This window comes from Argentina silus, assembly GCF_951799395.1.
Source record: "Argentina silus genome assembly, chromosome: 1".
In the NCBI taxonomy this organism is placed as follows: Eukaryota; Metazoa; Chordata; class Actinopteri; order Argentiniformes; family Argentinidae; genus Argentina; species Argentina silus.
The window spans coordinates 20,991,049-21,009,387 of NC_139655.1; the positions used below are offsets into that span (position 1 = coordinate 20,991,049).

Below are 18,339 nucleotides of genomic sequence, written 5' to 3' on the forward strand. Positions count from 1 at the left end.
AGGACCATTCTTTCTTTTCATTCGCTACTTCGAGACTACACTAACTATGAGTCCCGCCCTAGTTTGTGAACAGACGAATGTAACTGGTTTCCTATGATGACTCCGACGGCGCGATTGGATCTTCACATTTCCTAGATATCTGGCCCAGCCCCATACTCAAAACACACACCACCAACGGGACCGGTAGACAGAAAGAACACCCTTAGCCCACTCAATAACTTTTAGAATAATTGTAGGGGCAACAGTGGGTGCGTTATATAGAATAGTATGGCTATAACAACAGATACAATTCGTGATAAGCTAATCAAGGAGATCGGAGCGGTGCATGTGGTATGTATCTGCTATAATGGGTGCACATGCTGCTGCCCATAGTGTGCCAAGATAGTGGTGTTTGAGAGGATCAATTTAGTCAGTAATGTACTATTTTAGATTACACATTTTCAACTTGATTCACATGTCACAGTATGACCTTTGTCTGCATTTTATTGACAGGAGGTTGAAGATACATCTCCTAACAGATGTGCTGCCAGCTTCAAAGTCCTGATAGTGTCACCGCAATTTGAAGGGAAATCACTGCTGCAACGACACAGGTAGCCTACATTAAGTAAAGACCACTGCAGCAGATAGTAGTGAGCTTTTGAAAGGGTAAAAGGTGTGTTCAGGGTATTCAGACTATAGGTTGACATGTTTCTCTGCTCTATTTTTTTCCATCTAGAATGGTGAACACCTGCTTGGCTGAAGAGCTGAAAGAGATCCATGCCTTTGAACAGAAGACACTAACACCAGAACAATGGGAGAAACAGAAAGCACAGTGATAAAGACTTGTTAGGCAATAAAGTATATCCATGAGATACCGGTAGATGCTTTGTCCTTATGCCTTATTTAATCCTCTGACAATAGGCTGTAGTGTCAGTTTTTATTACTTTGGCCACCTTCACATCCAAATCTACACTTTGCATTATAAGTAACAAGCATGTATTTTCAGTTTGGATGGTGGAGATACTGATGTGCTCACTGGCTTTACTGGCTACACTGGGTTGTCTTGCAAATGGGACTTCTCAGAACACTGTATGGACAGCATAACTCACACATTAAATGACACACATTGTAACCAAACTGTATGGGCAATAAGCAAGGGAATGTGATTTTTACTGAGGAAAGAACCACATTCAAGGTGCCGCATGCCACCCATCCACAGAGAACAATAACAACAAATGGACACATATCAACCCAACCCCTGGATTTTAAGATTATCCACCCACCCCCACAATAGAAATATTCCCCATGTAGACAAGAATTGAAACATTCCTCCTCTCGACCTGCCCCTGCACCCACCCGCTCCATCTTGTACCCAGATATTGACACATACACAACCCCAGGTAGATCCATGCCCCAACAACCTACATCTCCCCCCCCCCCGCCATACTTGAAATGCCAGCTCTCTTATCTCTTATCTATGCCAGCTGCTTGTCTTTACATCTCTGTAGGAACTAGTCCCTTTGCTTAGGGACCCTGCAAACACCATGCAAAGACCTCTGATGTCATCAGCACGGTGAACCTTTACCTTGAGAAAGTGAGAAAGTGGCCCTCAATTAATAATTGATTTATAATTGATTGATGACACATACTCCACTCACATTACGTAATTGACTGCATTAATCATATTTGATTGATTAATGACAATAACATAGCTGTGACCTTCCTCAAATTTGATATTAGAAATACTCATCCATTCTATACACAATTCACACTTTTAGGGTTCCCTGGACTTCAGTTGTGCTACATGTGGGGACCATTGGGACTGGGAGCAGGTGAGGGGACCTGCATGCCAATTGGCTGCCCTGGACACCAGGATTGGACCAAATAGTCAAAAATCTCCTTGAAAAATATAAGAATACAAAAGCTAGTAATGAATGTATTGGCTATACAGAAGTTACACCAATCTCTTGTATGAATAAGCTATAGTTTGGTGGAAACATACACTCAAAGAGAGGGCATTTAAGCAAAAACAACCATTTTTGTCTAGAAGTGTGAGATCAAGTGTGTAACTAAATAAAACTGACATAGCACAGCTTTGAATACATATCGTATGACTAATCAGTCATATAAAGCACTATGAACATTCACAGAAGTAGAAATCATACATATGTTCTGATGTCTATTGGAGCCTTAAATAAAGCTAAACGCCCACCAACCGTAAAAAGTTGACATTTCACAGACAGGCCACCTGCCTTGAGGCTTTTATAGCTGTGTGGTTTTCAGGTCCAACATCTGAGAGACCTGCAATTATCACCGGACCTTTATTAGTATTGAATGAGCAGCCTTAACTTAACACATGATAAATCAATTGATTCTACACCATATTAATCAACCACCTGATGTGCCACTCAGAACTAAAAAAATAGGTTATTATACTGATAAACAAAACTGAGTTGGTTACACTCCATGAAGGGACTTGGATGAACCAACTCATGTCATTGTTCTCAACTTAATTGTCCTACTGTAAATTGCCAATAATAAAATTGTCTTTTATTACCAATAGATATGTCTTTAACCAACCTCAAAGGCACCCAAATGGAAATCACATTCCAATGTGTGTGGTACAGTATGCTACTGTGGCATTATTAGGCATGGATCATGGGTGGGGTTTGCCTATCATGTGGACACACCAAGAGTAACATTAATTGGATTATCTGATACTATATATGAAGTTATGAGCAAGTTTTTTTCCATTTTAACTAGCTTTTGAAGCTGATCTGTGTCTCAGTGCCTAGTCTGCTCCCACATCCTCATGTTCCCTCTGGCCAGCTCTGGCCAGCCCAGCCCCTTCGCTTGCTGCCCCCAGTGCCCCCGATCTCACCACTTCTGCTGGTCCTGCCTCTCCTCAGCACTGATCAGTGCAGTAACAGGTCGTCTCGTATCCACCCTGCTGACCTGTGGGAGAGTGACTAACCCCTGCATCTCTGTGTTGGACTTTAGCCCAGTCTTTAGTGACGCTGTCTCATCATGCACACCAAACAAGAGTGCAAATATGTTGAATGCCCGTCTTGTAGTGATGAATTATGCTGTCTGAGGGACGCAATGCAATGCTCAATGGGGGAGAGGGGGGAGTATATTTTACAAGTCTGCTTTATATTATACATATGTACTACGATATATACTACTCTGATTAATGACTCCCTTGTGTCTCGCCGACCTCCTTCAGCCGTACAATCCTTCATGTGCGCTTCGTTCACAAGATACAGGGAGATTAGGTGGTCCATGAATATCTAAGACTACGGCAGGGGACAGAGCATTTTGCTACAGAGTGCCCCATCTCTGAAATAATCTTCCTGATTCATGTTCGGGAGTCAGATTCAGTCTACATTTTCAAGTCTAGGCCTTTCTTGGCCATCTTTGCTGTCTCTGTTCAGGGGCTGGCTTGTTGGGTGGTTACTGGGGCGCTTTCTGGTGGTGTGGGGGTTGGGTCGGCCTGAGCAGCTGCGCCTACCCACCCGACGACTGCTGCCTGGGCCGAATTCGGGTCCTTCTTCCCTTTTGGTGGTGGGATGGCTCTCATGGTACGGGGGCTTGGGTTGGCTGGGGCCTTTTCTGGAGGCCCTTCCAGTGCAGGCCTGCAGCCCAGTGCTGTATGAGTTGGGATGGTTACGGTGTTTGCTCAGGGAGATTACAGGCTTTTGCTGCTGCCCCCCCTACCCCCCTGATGTCTCTTTGGTGGGCCACCTGTGAGGGAGTGGCCCCAGTGTAAGCAGGCTCTGGTCAGGTTCTGGCTCTTTAGATGTAATTTAGATGTCCCTCAAATATGCCAGGGGTCTCAGGCCACCTGCTTTATGCTGATTCCCTCCTACCATTTAATGTATCAGATTTTCAGTTTTCCACAGCCTCTAATGTTGTGATTCCTTTGTGCTTATCTGTCCATGGGGCTCTGAACAGTTCCTAAAATCTTCCTGGCTGAGTCTACTCCGCCTTACTGTATATCCTGTATATCCTAGTACCAGGACTGAGAGTAGAGCGAGGGAGGGAGTAAGACGTTTTTACATACATTTAAGCCATCTAGCAGACACTCTTATCCAGAGAGACTTACAATTCAATTTGGCAGTTAGTGAGTTAAGTGCATTCAAGATGGAGGGAGGGAAAGAGGGGGGGAGAGAAAAGGGGAACAGAGAGAAAGAGGGGGAGAGAACACATGTAAAACAAGTGCGAAAGCAAGACACCGGTGTGAGGATTAGTTCCACCACTTTCCCTCTCATGAACAAGCTGCCATGCGGTTAATGGAAGAGACAGCGTGAGAGAGGGAGAGAGGTAAGGCGAGGAGAGAGATCATACACACATTATGTCCGTTTCACTGGGTACCATTGTCCATCTTCTTAGCTCTCTCTATCTATGGTCTCAATACTATAGCAAATGGAAGATATCACTATACTCACAATTAAGATGGATACATTACATTACATTCATTGTTTCCCATAGTGTCTCTGTTAGATAATGTGGCTATCCAAGATGATATTAGTCAAACTAGCTGGGTTTAGTTTGAGTCAGTCAGGCTTTGGTATATTACAGTAAGTAGAGCTCCCTAAGGTAATAGTTGGAGTAATTTCTACCTTGGTACACAGTACATGTTGGATTAGACCACTGGCTAAAAAGTTCCCTCATCTCGTAATCTAGGTCTAATTTAATTGCTGGCTGAGAAGTAAGGGTAAAAGCAAACAGATACAGCCCAAAGTACTGGAAACAACTGCCTCTGGTTTTATCGGTGATCAAAAGCATCCAATCAATAAGCAAGCTAGGTGTTGTATCAAAGATCGAAATAAGACAGGGAGTTTTCCACAGGATTTAGCCATTCCACCCCCGCCACAAACAAAAAGCCAGATACTCCCCTTGACTTCACTGGGTGAGAGGCAGAAGGAATTGGGTGAGCAAGAGAGTGCACTTCAATTAGTTTCCATTAACGCAACCACCAGCTGATCTGTCTTAAAACACCCCCTAGATTTGTTTATAGACACATATACATGTGTTAATTGAACTTTTTATTCACTTAAACCTGACAACTGGAAAAAAAATATGAATAAGGAACATGTTCCAAAATATGGTTTACAAGAAAGTAAAGAATACATGACAACCCCAATATCTCCATCATATCAACATATAAACCACCATCTTATCTCCAATATACAGTTTATATTAACAGTATACTGCATATTAGACATAGCCACCAAGCTTTTTCCCGTCTTGACTATGATCCAGATGATGACATGATTGCCATAGCCATTTTATGTCTGGTACCACAGAAGCTATTGTAAATAGTCAGTGTCTTAACCCTTTGCTCTGTCCTCATTTCACTCCTGACAATCTTTAGCTGTGATGTCAAGCATGGCATGTATCTCCCCAGGTTCGTATCCCAGCAAGCCTTGCAGGTTGCAGACGAAGCGGTAGACATAGCGCTTGCCAGCGGTCTTGTGGATTATGTTTTTGTCATAGTAGTAGCGTAGGCCGCGGCTCAGCTTCTCGTAGTTCATCTTGGGCTTGTTCTTTCTCCGTCCCCACAGCTGGGCAACCTGCATCATAGTGAGTTAGGACAAATGTCACATGGTATGAAGACTTCATGTATCCATGCCTATAAATATTAATATGTGTATGTGTGTTTGTTAAGACAATAAAAACAATAAAAACAGATTCCCATGGTGTGATGAAATGCTAAATATATGTATATATGTGAACATGGTCACACTACTTGGTTAAGTTAACACAATCATTTGTATCAGTATATGTACAGCAATAAGCATCTCCTCACACCACTCACAGAAATAGTCAAAAGGATAATCCGACTTTAAACAGATGAACTGAGAGATAGCAACATCGAAATGAAAATACCTTGGACATATAGAGTACATGCCCGGCATACAACTTTTACCTCATCAGGATCGGTCAACTTAAACTCCCATCCATCCCCTGTCCAGCGTATGAATGATTGACAGCTCCGGTCCGTCAGGAGCTCCAATAGAAACTGCCACAGCTGAATAGGACCACTTCCTATTGCGACACAGTTAGAGGGATGAACAAATGCTTAATAGGTACTGTAGCTATTTTGTGAGTAGTACTTTGATTGAAGATCAACAAGTCACCCAAGAGGGTGGTCATTTTCCTCAGAAGACCATGACTTACCAGTGTAACCAGCCAAGATGGCTGCAGGAACTACAGCTCCACCAAGGTCATTCTTGTCTCCCACAAAGTCTTTGAAGCTCCTGTGTGGGTGTGGCAAGATGAAGGGGTCTCCAGGGTTGGACTCCTCCTCACACCCCTGGTCTAAGTCCTGCATTGGGCCGGTCCAGGACAGGGTTCCGCTGATGTCTGTGTCCTCATAATGTAGGGTCTCCACCTCTGAGTCACATTATGTAGTCAAAAGGAAAGGATAGATAACCAAAGTGTTGGTTGGAGTCATCCCCAGTCTACAGACTATTCATGGTAAGAAGAATCTGGTAGTTTAAGGTAAACTATCCCTTCAAATCAGACTTTATTTATATAGTGCCTTTCGTGCAAAATTGCAATACAAGGTGCTTAACAATACAATGAAAATACAACAATACAGTAAAAATACAACAATACAGTGAAGATAAATGTTAATATAAGGAAATTATAGTATAGGAAATATGAGACATGGTAGAACAGTGCAGCACAGTAGAAGTCGGGTAGATTAAAATAAGATGGATTAAGAGAATGCTAAGATATTAAGGTATGTCTTAAGATTTCTTTTAAAGGTGTTTACAGATTGTGACGCCCTCAGCTCCTCTGGCAGGCTATTCCAGAGGCGAGGACCATAGACACTAAATGCCGCCTCCCCATAGTTCTTTGTCCTCATCCAGGGAACAACTAAAAGGACCTGAGTGATCTTGAGGGAGCAGATATTAAAAGCATGTCTGACAAGTATTCAGGCGCTAGTCCACTGAGTGATTTGAGCACCAATAAAAGGATCTTATAATCTATCCTAAAACTGACAGGCAACCAATCAAGGGACTTTAGGACAGGTGAGATGTGTGCTCTACTTCTGGTCTTGGTTAGTACACGTGCTGCTGCATTCTGAATGATCTGTAGCTTATTTATAGCTTTCTTAGGTAGACCAGAAAGGAGAGCATTGCAGTAATCAATCCTGCTAGTGATAAAAGCATGCATAAGTCTCTCAGTATCTGCCTGGGAGAGAAACGGTTGCACTTTAGCAATATATCAAAGGTGATAAAAGATGGTTTTAGTGAGATTATTGATGTGAGATTCAAAATTCAAATCAGGGTCTAGAAGCACGCCAAGATTATTTGCTAGGGTTTGGCGTTTTGTGCCAGGGATTTTAAGTTAGTGCACAGTATCTCTCTCTTGACCTTTGCTCCGATAATAAAACATCTGTCTTATGTTTGTTCAATTGCAAGAAATTATGTGACAAGTTGATCAATGCATTGAACCAGTTTATCAATAGGGCTGATGTCATTGGGTGATAAAGAGATGTACAGTTGTGTATCATTGACATAGCTATGAAAATTAATCTCGTGTTTGTTAATCCTCTGATGATATTTCCCAGTGACAGCATATAGAGACTGAACAACACAGGTCCCAGAATGGAGCCTTGAGGAACTCCACATGTTATGCTAGTGTTAGCCAAGGAGTGATCACCAATGGAGACAAAATAGTCTCTGCCGGACAAGTCCTAAACCTAAAACTAAATCTAAAACTGAGCCAGAGAGGCCAACACACTTCTGTAATCTGTTAATAAGGATGTCATGATCGACTGTATCAAAAGCAGCGCTTAAGTCTAAAAGTACTAATATTGAGAGTTTCTTGTCATCCATGTTCATTCTCAGGTAATTTACAACTTTAATTAGCACTGTCTCAGTGCTGTGTTGAGGACGAAAGCCAGATTGAAACTTCTCAAATATACAGCTGAAATTTAGGTAATCATTTAGCTGTTTGAATACTAATTTCTCAAGAATTTTACTTAAAAAAGAAAGGCTTGAAATTGGCCTGAAATTGTTTAGCCCTGAAGGATCCAGGTTACTTTTCTTTAGGAGAGGTTTCACAATGGCAGTTTTCAGTGCCAGGGGGAAAATACCAGTTAGCAAGGAGTGATTTACAATCACTAGCACTTCATCCTCAAGACAATTAAACACAGTCTTAAAAAAGGGTGGGGATAGGGTCAAGTTGGCAGGTGGAAGCTTTTAATTGCATTACTTAGTTCCTGAGCATTTCTTGATCAATAGCAGCAAAATCATTCATAGCAGTCTTAGGCAGAGGGAAAGTGACCAAAGACTGGGGCTCATGCACATTCAGTATAACATGATTTAGATCCAACCTGATTTTTGTTATCTTGTCTCTGAAAAATGCTGCAAACTCTTCTCATTTTGATGTTGAGGTGATGAAAGAATGACATTTTGGAGCTGGATTTATGAGGCTGTCAATAGTTGAGAAAAGCATTTTGGAATTATTATGATTTTTAGCTTTGAGAAATGAGCTTGTCTTGCATTTCTAATTGCTTTATTGAAGATAGTGAGGTGTTCTTTAAAAATGTCATAATGGACTTGCAGCTTAGTTTTTCTCCTTAAGTCCAATATGAATGCTTGAGGTATATGTCTAAAGGTATAAACAATTCCTACCAGTCTCTCCCAGCTCTCGGAGTAGTGTGACAGAGGACAGGTGTCTATGAGGTCCCTCCTGCTTTACTAGGTAGTAGTCCTGATGTCTCACAGTCACAGGGTCCAGAGATAGGAGCTGGGAGGCCTCAGATGGATGATGGGAAAACTGGCAGTGGTGGCTCTGCTTGTCCATATGCTGAACATGCTCAGAGTCTGAGGAAAAAACATAGAACCATCTGGTAAGTCAGTTACATAGATTCTAAAGGGGACACAGAAACATTAACACTCCGGCTGACAGGGCGATAGTTTCTTACTTTTGTTGATCTGTGACTGGTAGTGAGAAGACAACGAGCAGTGGACTGGAGGGGAGCCATGATCATATTCGCACTCTGAAAGACACACACACACACACACACACACACACACACACACACACACACACACAAATGCACACAGGCGCGCACACACACACACACACACACACACACACACACACACACACACACACACATAGATAAGTTAGAATAAAACTCACTTGACTTTACAGGTCAAATTCAGGAGAATCTCCTCTAAATGAATCAATGAGTAGAATAATCCAGTATAATATAGAGTATTGCTGCCCCTACCCCTGCGCATGGTCTCCAGATGCTCCCAGAGGATCTCTCCTGCTGTGTAGTCAGAGGTCAGGTCCAGGAACGCCTCTCTGTCCAGGGCACAGAGCTCGCTCCCTGGCATACCTCTCAAATCCGGGCCCAGGCATTGTAGGCCAAACTCAGCCTGGCACCAGTCTAACCAGTGATTCACCTCCCACTCTGACCACAAATTAGGATCTGGAAATTAGACAAATAGACAAATATGACTTCTCTATCTCTCCAGGTCTTGATTTCTATTATCTTTTTTTTTTTTCAGAAAAGAAATGAAACACTGTAAAGTTGTGATTGAAACTACATTAATTATTTGTCTACTCAAAACCGTGTTCCATTGTTAGCCGGACTAGACCTTCCCAAAAACTCTTCAATACCGTACTGAATTGTAAGTGGGCTCCATGCATAGTATTGTCCTGTAATTACCATGAGGGAAGTGCATGCGGCTCCTCTCCTGGGCAAAGCCGGCGAAGGTGGCCCTCACTGCCTGGCTCAGGACCTCCTTACTGGTAGGTGTGAGAGGGGGGACCTCTAGGGGGTCCATCTCTGCAGCAAAGACACAAAGCCAGGTCAGAGCAAAGACAAAGACAGGGCTCCCAACATAGAGCCCCAATGTATCAAGAAGATAAACACACAGACCCCTTTTCATATTCAGCATTGGTATAGGGGAGGTTACACCCCAGCTTACAAGAAGTTCAATGTCTGACAAGTGAGCACACACATTTGAAGACTTCTACTAAAACCAAACAATAGACTTCATGACATAAATGCAATTAAGTGAAAGATAAAAAAGCGAAACCAACACATGCATTACCATAAGCGCTCCAGTCCATCCTAGGGCTGTAGGATCAGGTGGAAGAAAGAAAAGCCATGGAGGGAGGAGAGGGAGGCTTTAATACAACTGATTGTAATGGAGGGAGGAGACAGGTGGTGACGGATACATGTCAATCATGTGGATGATGGGGAGATGAGTGGAGGCGGGGAATGGTGTCCCTCACTACCAAATAAGAGACAGCAGAGCTCAAATTTGGCGGTATAGAGATGTATTCTTCAAACTAGACAGCTATAGGTCCATTGGGAAAATTAGATGATGATTATCCACATTGTTTAAAGACTGCAGTAAACAGACACAATAGAAAAACATCTGTCACGTTTTTCTCTTTACATGTAATTATTGTAGGAACAACACTATATGAAACAATGCTGTTACTATAGTTGATTGTTATTAGCTTTCTAATTGCATAGTACAACTATGTTCAACTCCATATACCATGTAATTACTTAATTACATTGTAGAAAACTGTATGTTGTTACTACAGTATTTACTGTGTTACTACACAGGAAACTGTCAGTAAATTGTTACCATAAAATCACAATGTTTGCAACCAATGGCACTCAATTGTATAGATTATCATCAGGAAGGTCAGATGTAAAACCACTTGAAAGATACAGTTACAATTCTCTTTTAGCGGGGACATCTGGCATGGAATGAGGTAGCAGGGGTTTATTCAATCTCATTCATATAAGAAAAACATAGAGATTATGTCAGTAGGTGTAGCGTGAGTAAGACCCTACAAATGTGTGTGTGTGTGTGTGTGTGTGTGTGTAAGCTTTTTTTAGACTTTAAAATTAATGATATATAGCCATTGAGTCTTGAAGAATCTAACATATATAAATACCTCATGAGCTGTCTTACCCCATCAGAACCCAAAATATAAGACTGTTTTACTCCATTGTTTGTAAAAACAGCAAAAAAAAAACACTGTTTGTATGCATGTGGTTTAAACTATAATTTAGAGTGGTTACATTTCTTCAGCCTCATCTCTCAGCTGTTTACCAAAAAGGTATCAGGGTGACCTTGTTATTTGAATCCCAGATCATCCCTTTAAGACCCTGTTTGTGTGTGTGTGAGAGAGAGTGATCTCTAGTCAGAGTGGCCCCTGGGTGGGTGTAATAGCTTCTGTTTTCTTCCCCAATGTTTCCCCAGCCCAGCAGGGAGAGACGAGCCATACTTGACCACTGGTTTTCCTGCCTTAATGTAGGTACTGGGGATTCTCTCATGGAGTGGAGATTGGGAGCAATCACACAATGGCCCCTTCTCAACTGTTAGAAATTCGATTCCTCGTGTCCTCTCCTCCATCTTCCACTCGCTCCTTCTCAAAAAGCACTGGAGGAGAATATCTAAGGCGAGGAACCTATATCTCCTCCTCCAATGTATTTTGAGTAGGAAGCGAGTAGAGGACAGAGAAGAGGACATGAGGAATCAAGTTTCTAACAATTGAAAAAGGGCCAATGAGTCATTTGATCATATGTGAGTTACTAAGTTACACTTTGTGTAAGATACTAAGTATTAAAAACAGATGTGTGTGTGTGATTGTGTTATTACGTATGGAGATTTGGTTTCTTAAAGTTAATAGACACACAGTCAATGTTCAGGCCTTGCTGACTTTAATACTTTCATCAATAAACAAAGAGATAAACAAACAAATAATTCACAAAGCAAAGACTCTAGTGTTTCTATTCGTGTGTGATGACCATTAGTCATTGATCAGCACCATTCCTTGTGTCCCCACATCACACTGTCCTAGTTTAGCCTCCCTGTATCTATGCAGACTAAGGTCTCTGTCAAGAAGTCATGGCAAAGCAATTAGCCGTGTGACTGCAAGGTTGCTGGTTCAAGCCTCACTCACTCTAGCTGTTTCTCCTAAATCACTAGCACTGTCCCTGGCTGCTGTGAGAGCGCTGGTGGAACCGAAGTCCTCCACAGTTTCGGAAAGTCTTCCCACACTGGCAGCATACATATGGCTTCTCCCCAGTGTGGATGCGGAAGTGCCGTGTGAGAGCCCCTGAGTGGCGGAAGCGCATGGCACAGACGGAGCAAGTGTAGGGCCTCTCCCCTGTGTGGATGCGCAGGTGGGTCTTCAGGTTCTCCATGCGGTTGAAGTCACGGCCACACTCGCTGCAGTGGTAGGGGCTGCGGCCTGGGGGGTAGACCTGCCGCCTGGTGGTTCGGTTGGAGCTGGTAGGCAATTTAGAGCGTTGGTGCTGGGGATGACACTGGCTCTGGTGTCTGCGGAGCTCGCTGGGTTGGTTAAAGGCCTGACCACAGATCTTGCAGACCTGGATGCTAGGGGGAACGTTGGGGTTGGGGTGAGTTCGGATCTGGACTCCGTATATCTGTGGAGGGGCAGCTATGGGAGAAGCCTCTCCTGGTTGGTAGAGGGTGGGGAATTGGGAGGAGAAGGCTGGAAGGTTTGCTGTTGGAACAGAAGCCTCTGGGTTGATGTTAGGAGGGTGAGCTGTGGAGACAGAATACGTGAAAATGTACATGTTATGTTACAGTAGACAGATACAGCCAACATGCAATGGTGTAAGGCGTACTCATGTAAGTTTCCTTTTATCAGATAAAATAAATGTGGTTAGTAATAGTACCAGTAGGAAGTTGCTAATATATTGATGTCTAGTGACATCTTGTGGGTGATATTTGTCAGTGTCTGTTTGGAAGTTCTGTCTGGGACTTACATAGATTGTGACTGGTTCCAGGAAGCAGAGAATCCGAGTTATGTGTGTCCAGTGGGTCAGGTCTCCACTCTTCAAGCATTTTTGACTGAACTAAAGACAGACTATCGGGACCAAAGTCGTTCTCTCCAACCGAGTCAAAACTGCAAGCAGAACTGGAGCCACAACCATTCTCTGCTTCCTTCTTCTCCTCCTTCACCCTAATCTGCTCTACCTCCATGCTCTCTGCAACGTTAAGTGAGTCACTGTGTCCAAATGTTCGGTCTTCACTTGGATGCTTGATGCTTTCGACCCTTGCCTTCTCATCTAAATACAAACTGTCTGTCTCTTCCTTGGAGTCTGTATAGGGGAAAAGAAATGAAGATACAATGACAGGATTGCATTTATTTATAGTAATCATTCATTATAGCACTGTATTCCAGCAGATTACTGATATTAAAAGGCCTCACAGTGGCCATCGGTTATCATACCTTTGAGTGAGTCATGCTGAGGGACTGACTCTCCTCTTGGGACAGGATGTAGCTCTTGAGAGCATACCCGGCCATCCTCACAGATTTCACTGAATGATCCATGTTCTCGTTCCCTACTTGTCTGGGCCTCCACTATTAGATATTGATACGATTTGTCCACGGCAACATCCAGTGAGGACTTTATTTTAATAAGCTCATTGTCCTTTAACTGTTCTTGAGTATTTGATAAATTGTTGTTTTTGTTGATTAGTGGACTTGTTGGTGGTTGCTGACAAGACTCATTAACTGTCTTCAGTTGTCGCTGAGACTGACCTCCATCTCCCACACAACCACGCACAGCATCAAGCTCTTGCTCAGCTGTTTGCAATCGTTGCTTCAGAGACTTGTTCTCCCGAAGGGTTTCGTGCATTTGTTCACGCACATCCCCAAGTGCTTGACCAACCAGTTTAGTGACCTCTAAAACTGCAATTTTCACGGCCACTTCAAATGCACCGTGAATAGTAGTTGAGAGCTCTTCCTGGAAAGAGAGCGATACCTCTCCCCCTGTAGACGATTTTGAGGGACGAAATTGGGCTGATATTGAAGTCTCCCTTTGGCTGCCTATGTTCGTTTTTAAATGAGGCTTCATTTTGTTACAGTAAAGCTGCTTGTTTGTTGACACAATCTACACAATCTAGCGTTTCCCTTTGAGCTTGTTATAATATATCGACTGGGAGTTTATTTTAAATTGTTATAAAAATACAATGTAATTTTAATAGGCTAAGGTAATGTAAAACTGTGGCTTGAAACAATAGCTGCTACGACCATACACTATGAAAGCGGATGTTGCTCGTTTTCAGCCATACGTCTAGTGTCTACTGAGAAATGTGTCATGCCTCCCACATAGGCTATCAAAATGCATTAGCCTACACTGTCTATAATTGGAAGACAAATATTTTACAAGCTGGTTATGAAATTGTTCGTCGCTCTCCCTCTCAACGTTGAATCGGTGTTACGTTGTTCATGGCTTTTAAAATATCCTGTTTACATTGGTGGGACTATTAAATAGTATCGCTAGGAATGTGTATTTTAGAGCCTACACACCTTGATTGATATACAATCGCCTCTTAGCCAATAGCCTACTTCGCTTTTATATTGATAACATTAAGTCGTAAAAACGGAATGAATCAATTTGGCGTTATGATTTTGGGAAGCAGTGGATCACATTTGTACTGTTCATTTTCAGGGATAGGTCATGGTTGTCCATACCATTTTGGCGAATCAGCTCAAGACAAAACAAGACTAAACTATCTTATTTTGACGTTAACCTTCAATCAGTCACTAATGTTGTTGATAGGTATGATAACCGATGGCCACTGTGAGGCCTTTTAATATCAGTAATCTGCTGGAATACAGTGCTATAATGAATGATTACTATAAATAAATGCAATCCTGTCATTGTCTCACCTATCAGTTTGCGTTTATGAAATGAATTCATGTCAGAAATAGTGGGGTTGTACCGTTATGGTCATTTTAATCTAATTGATTGCTAACTCCCTGATTTTACCGTAAAACGCTATTCCTAAACTCCACTTTAAGATTAAGAGGAAGGTAATAAGTGTGAATATATTAATGCATTAATTAAGGGACAGATATTTGTTAATCAGGGTGGAATCCTAATCCGCGCGTGTAACTCCGACATTTGAGTAAATGTTGCATTGACATAAATGGGAAATTTGCGCGATAATAAGACTTAAAGGTGCAATATGTAACATTCAAGCTTTCTAAAAGCTTCCTAATGGTTGTAATGACTATGTTTAATCAGTAGCGATCAAAGAATGAGATCCCTTGAATTAAATATTTCATTTACGAACCCTGTTTTGGTCCGGAAAAGCACTTTCTAAAATGGAGTGTCCTACCCTACACTTGGTTTGTATACAAACATGTTGTTACTGGCTAGGGGTGTTCTAAGGGAGTGGACTTTCACCTTTCTGTCTCTGGTGGCTGCCTCTTCAAATTGTGCATGCATGCAGAAACACAACAGCTAATGTCCGACACTGAAAGTCCATTTCAGGGGTTTATATTATTATTAGGGAGGATGTTGTTGTTTGGAACTTCAAACTGAATTTTGTCGCGGTAGCCAGAAGTGGCAGATTTCCAACAGATTTATCCCCTGCTCCTTTAAGCACGCTGATCTCGAGTTAGGATTCCATATGACAGCAGGAAATCATGACTAAAAGACAGTGACATGACACTCAGTATGACACTTATGACCCCTTATGATGTGGTGCATCATCACTTCACACTTTGAGGTTGATAAGGCACTCACAATCAGCCCCTCAGAATTATATTCACCTCACTTGCATGCAACAAAATGTTTTTGAGTGATGAATTGAGGGGAATAATCTGATCTTTTTTGTATCTTTGTGATCCAGGTGTCAGTTATCCTGCTGATCCCTGATCAAAACACCTCTCCAATCCCTCCCCTCCATCTGTCCATCAGCCTCCAGCTACCATTGACATGTGCACCAACCCCTTTTACCTAGAAATATGTCAGATTTTCAAACAGCCACAGCCATAGTGTGAGAGAGGATACAATTTGTCCCAGCACTAGTCATGCGGCCTATGAATGGATAATGACCACCTCTAGCTCTCCATGGCAGGCAGTTGGGTCAAGAAAGTGGTGGTCAAGAAAGGCCTCACAGGGTTGTATGAGCCCGCTCAGCTGGATGCCTGTGGGTACGACAGCAACCTCCCCTGAAAATGTTAATGAGTGCCAGAGGTGGCATTAAGAAATGAGTAATCAGAACAGTGGGAGAGAAAATGACATCAGGAAAGGTCACCGTTTTGGTGTGCAGTGAGAACCACGAAAATATGGTACCAGTGGCAAATATTGTTATTGTTTGCTCCAAATTGTGTTTTATGTAATAGGGAAGTACCAATGAGAAGTATTCCAATGACTCTTTGAGTTACAACTGAGTTACAACTACCCTAAATTGATCCACTACGAAGCCCATGAGGTATGCTGCAGTTTCTTCCCATGGCATGACATTTGAGGTGTCTAACCTATAGTTAAGTTGTTTTAATTATAATTTACATCTTTGCCCTTTAGACTGAAGATGGGTAGAAGGAATGGAGACTAGTGGGTAATGGGCAGACAGTCTAATTAACATTTAAGTCACTTCCAGTCATTAGCAGTTCTGTGCAGAGCGGACCACATGTTGCGCAAGAGACACGCACAAAGCTCGTGCGGCTAATCACAACTGACGCACCACTGGGCCTGATCGCATCAGACGTCAACATCCTCTATTAACACCTCCCAGTGGACCAACACCAGACTATGACTGGGCTTGGTCTGTTTGGATCTAAAATGACGCATTTAATGCATATGTATATTATGTGTAGGAACACGTCACACTTTGAGCCTACCTGTCAATGGAAAGTCACAACTTGGTGGGGTATTTTTTTGTTCTTGTGACCATGTCAAGCTTCATGACCTTATCCAGTTATTCTCCTTACCACACCCTTACCCCTTACCCACTCACCCCCACCATTACCTCACCACCCTCTGCGCACATTCTCATAAACCAATCACATCCTTTGGGGTCAGAGGATGAGGATGATTCAAGGGTGAAAAACCTATATATAAGGGCCACAGCTGTTATGACTGCTTGAACGGTGCAGTGTGTTTATGTGTGATGTTACTCTTCTCTTAAATTTCACATATCCAGCTATTTGTTTTTATTCACTGTCGGCGGATTACTGCTGTTCAGTTTAGCACAGAAGGATACAGCCATTCTACAAGTCATTGGTTAGGCAAAGTTGTGTACAGAGGAAGATGCTGTGTTCCCAGATCCAGGTGTTACTGGTGGCTCTATCTGCCTCTGTGTTGTTGGCGAGGGTCACCGGCGCCCCGCACAGAGACATGCTGACTGAACTACTGAGAGCAGATGCAACCAAGGGCAACGAGGTGAGTGACAGGTCTATGAGTGGATGGGTCTACTGTACACTGTATGTATGTCAGCTTTTTATTACATTTTAGTTCATATATGATCAAGTTCTTGAGAATATTGTGCAAATTAATGAAAATGTGACTGCCTGAATTGGATTACATTTTGGAATTGGAGCACGGGAAGATTTGAAAGCATAAACAAAATCCCAAGAAAAATCTATTGAATTCACATCGCTAATTATTTCTATTAAACTTACATTTTAGGAAAAGCCACATTTTCAAGCCTATACACGTTTGCTGAGAACTTTTTTTGATTGAGGATAAGACTAGACTGTAAATTTCCACTGAGTTGTACTATATGCCACATGCTCTGGTTTATCATACTGATGCGACTTAATAGATGAATGGTGCATTGTGCATGAAATCATGTTATGCATGTTCAATCAATCAATCAATCAAATGCACTTGTATAGCGCTTTTTTACAAAGACAAGTCTCAAGTCTCAAATGCTTTACACTGGGGTCGCCCATTGGGCACTCACAATCCTGTTCTTCTCTGTCTTTTATTTCCTCTTCTCTAGGACCTTTCTCACTTACTCCTGCTGAAGATCATGTCTGACCTGATGACTGCAGGGGAGAACGAGGTACTACCAGAGCTTGAGGAGGAGCTGGGGGTCAGGGAAGAGGTGGTACGCCAGCTACCCCTCTCCCAACGTGAACGCAAAGCAGGCTGCCGGAACTTCTTTTGGAAGACATTCACGTCGTGTTAGCACACCACATCCTCAATTGCCGAGCAACGTCAATCCTGTTAGATCATTTGAAGACCTATTTCTTGCTATTTCACAAATATGAATATGATAAGAATTTATGTTGCACTCTATATGTCTTTTAAAAAGCCTATAATGTTATTGCCAGATGCCAATATGTAAAAGGCCAGATGCCTTGTAATGGGGCCCCTCACTCTAACATAGTGCAGTAAAGCATTTCCATCAGAATTCCAACCAAATTCCCTGCTTACAGGCTTGTTCGTTACTAGTCTATCAAATATGCAGGCATATCTGTGGTTCTATGTAAAATGAGGGTGAATCAGTTGTGAGGTTGGGGTCTCTTGGATAAAGGTCTGCTGATGGCTCTGGTACTAGATGAAGTAGGGATCTACTGGGG

The 18,339-nt window shown here is 42.4% G+C and overlaps 4 protein-coding genes across 4 annotated transcripts; 2 read left to right on the plus strand and 2 right to left on the minus strand.

The window, feature by feature from the left end:
• The first annotated feature begins 153 nt into the window (after window positions 1-153).
• On the plus strand, window positions 154-851 carry LOC310813521 (bolA-like protein 2). Its single transcript, XM_083682565.1, has 3 exons — window positions 154-330; window positions 493-590; window positions 716-851. Exons 1-3 carry the CDS (start codon window positions 268-270, stop codon window positions 813-815), a joined length of 261 nt encoding a protein of 86 aa, XP_083538691.1. The 5' UTR covers window positions 154-267; the 3' UTR covers window positions 816-851.
• A 4,485-nt stretch (window positions 852-5,336) lies between these two features.
• Window positions 5,337-10,089, minus strand: LOC310810991 (protein c-ets-1-A-like; the record flags this gene model as incomplete). Its single annotated transcript, XM_083678947.1, has 8 exons — window positions 5,337-5,555; window positions 5,912-6,030; window positions 6,163-6,378; window positions 8,634-8,825; window positions 8,927-9,001; window positions 9,239-9,442; window positions 9,683-9,802; window positions 10,071-10,089. 8 exons carry the CDS (start codon window positions 10,087-10,089, stop codon window positions 5,337-5,339), a joined length of 1,164 nt encoding a protein of 387 aa, XP_083535073.1.
• Window positions 10,090-11,687: 1,598 nt separating this feature from the next.
• On the minus strand, window positions 11,688-14,236 carry LOC310804232 (uncharacterized protein). Its single transcript, XM_083669378.1, has 3 exons — window positions 13,246-14,236; window positions 12,779-13,114; window positions 11,688-12,555 (listed from the first exon to the last, which is right to left on the minus strand). Exons 1-3 carry the CDS (start codon window positions 13,871-13,873, stop codon window positions 11,969-11,971), a joined length of 1,551 nt encoding a protein of 516 aa, XP_083525504.1. The 5' UTR covers window positions 13,874-14,236; the 3' UTR covers window positions 11,688-11,968.
• Window positions 14,237-17,059: 2,823 nt separating this feature from the next.
• Window positions 17,060-18,046, plus strand: sst5 (somatostatin 5). Its single transcript, XM_083683534.1, has 2 exons — window positions 17,060-17,194; window positions 17,757-18,046. The coding sequence occupies exons 1-2, from the start codon at window positions 17,063-17,065 to the stop codon at window positions 17,943-17,945; spliced, it is 321 nt and encodes a 106-aa protein (XP_083539660.1). The 5' UTR covers window positions 17,060-17,062; the 3' UTR covers window positions 17,946-18,046.
• The last annotated feature ends 293 nt before the right edge of the window (window positions 18,047-18,339 follow it).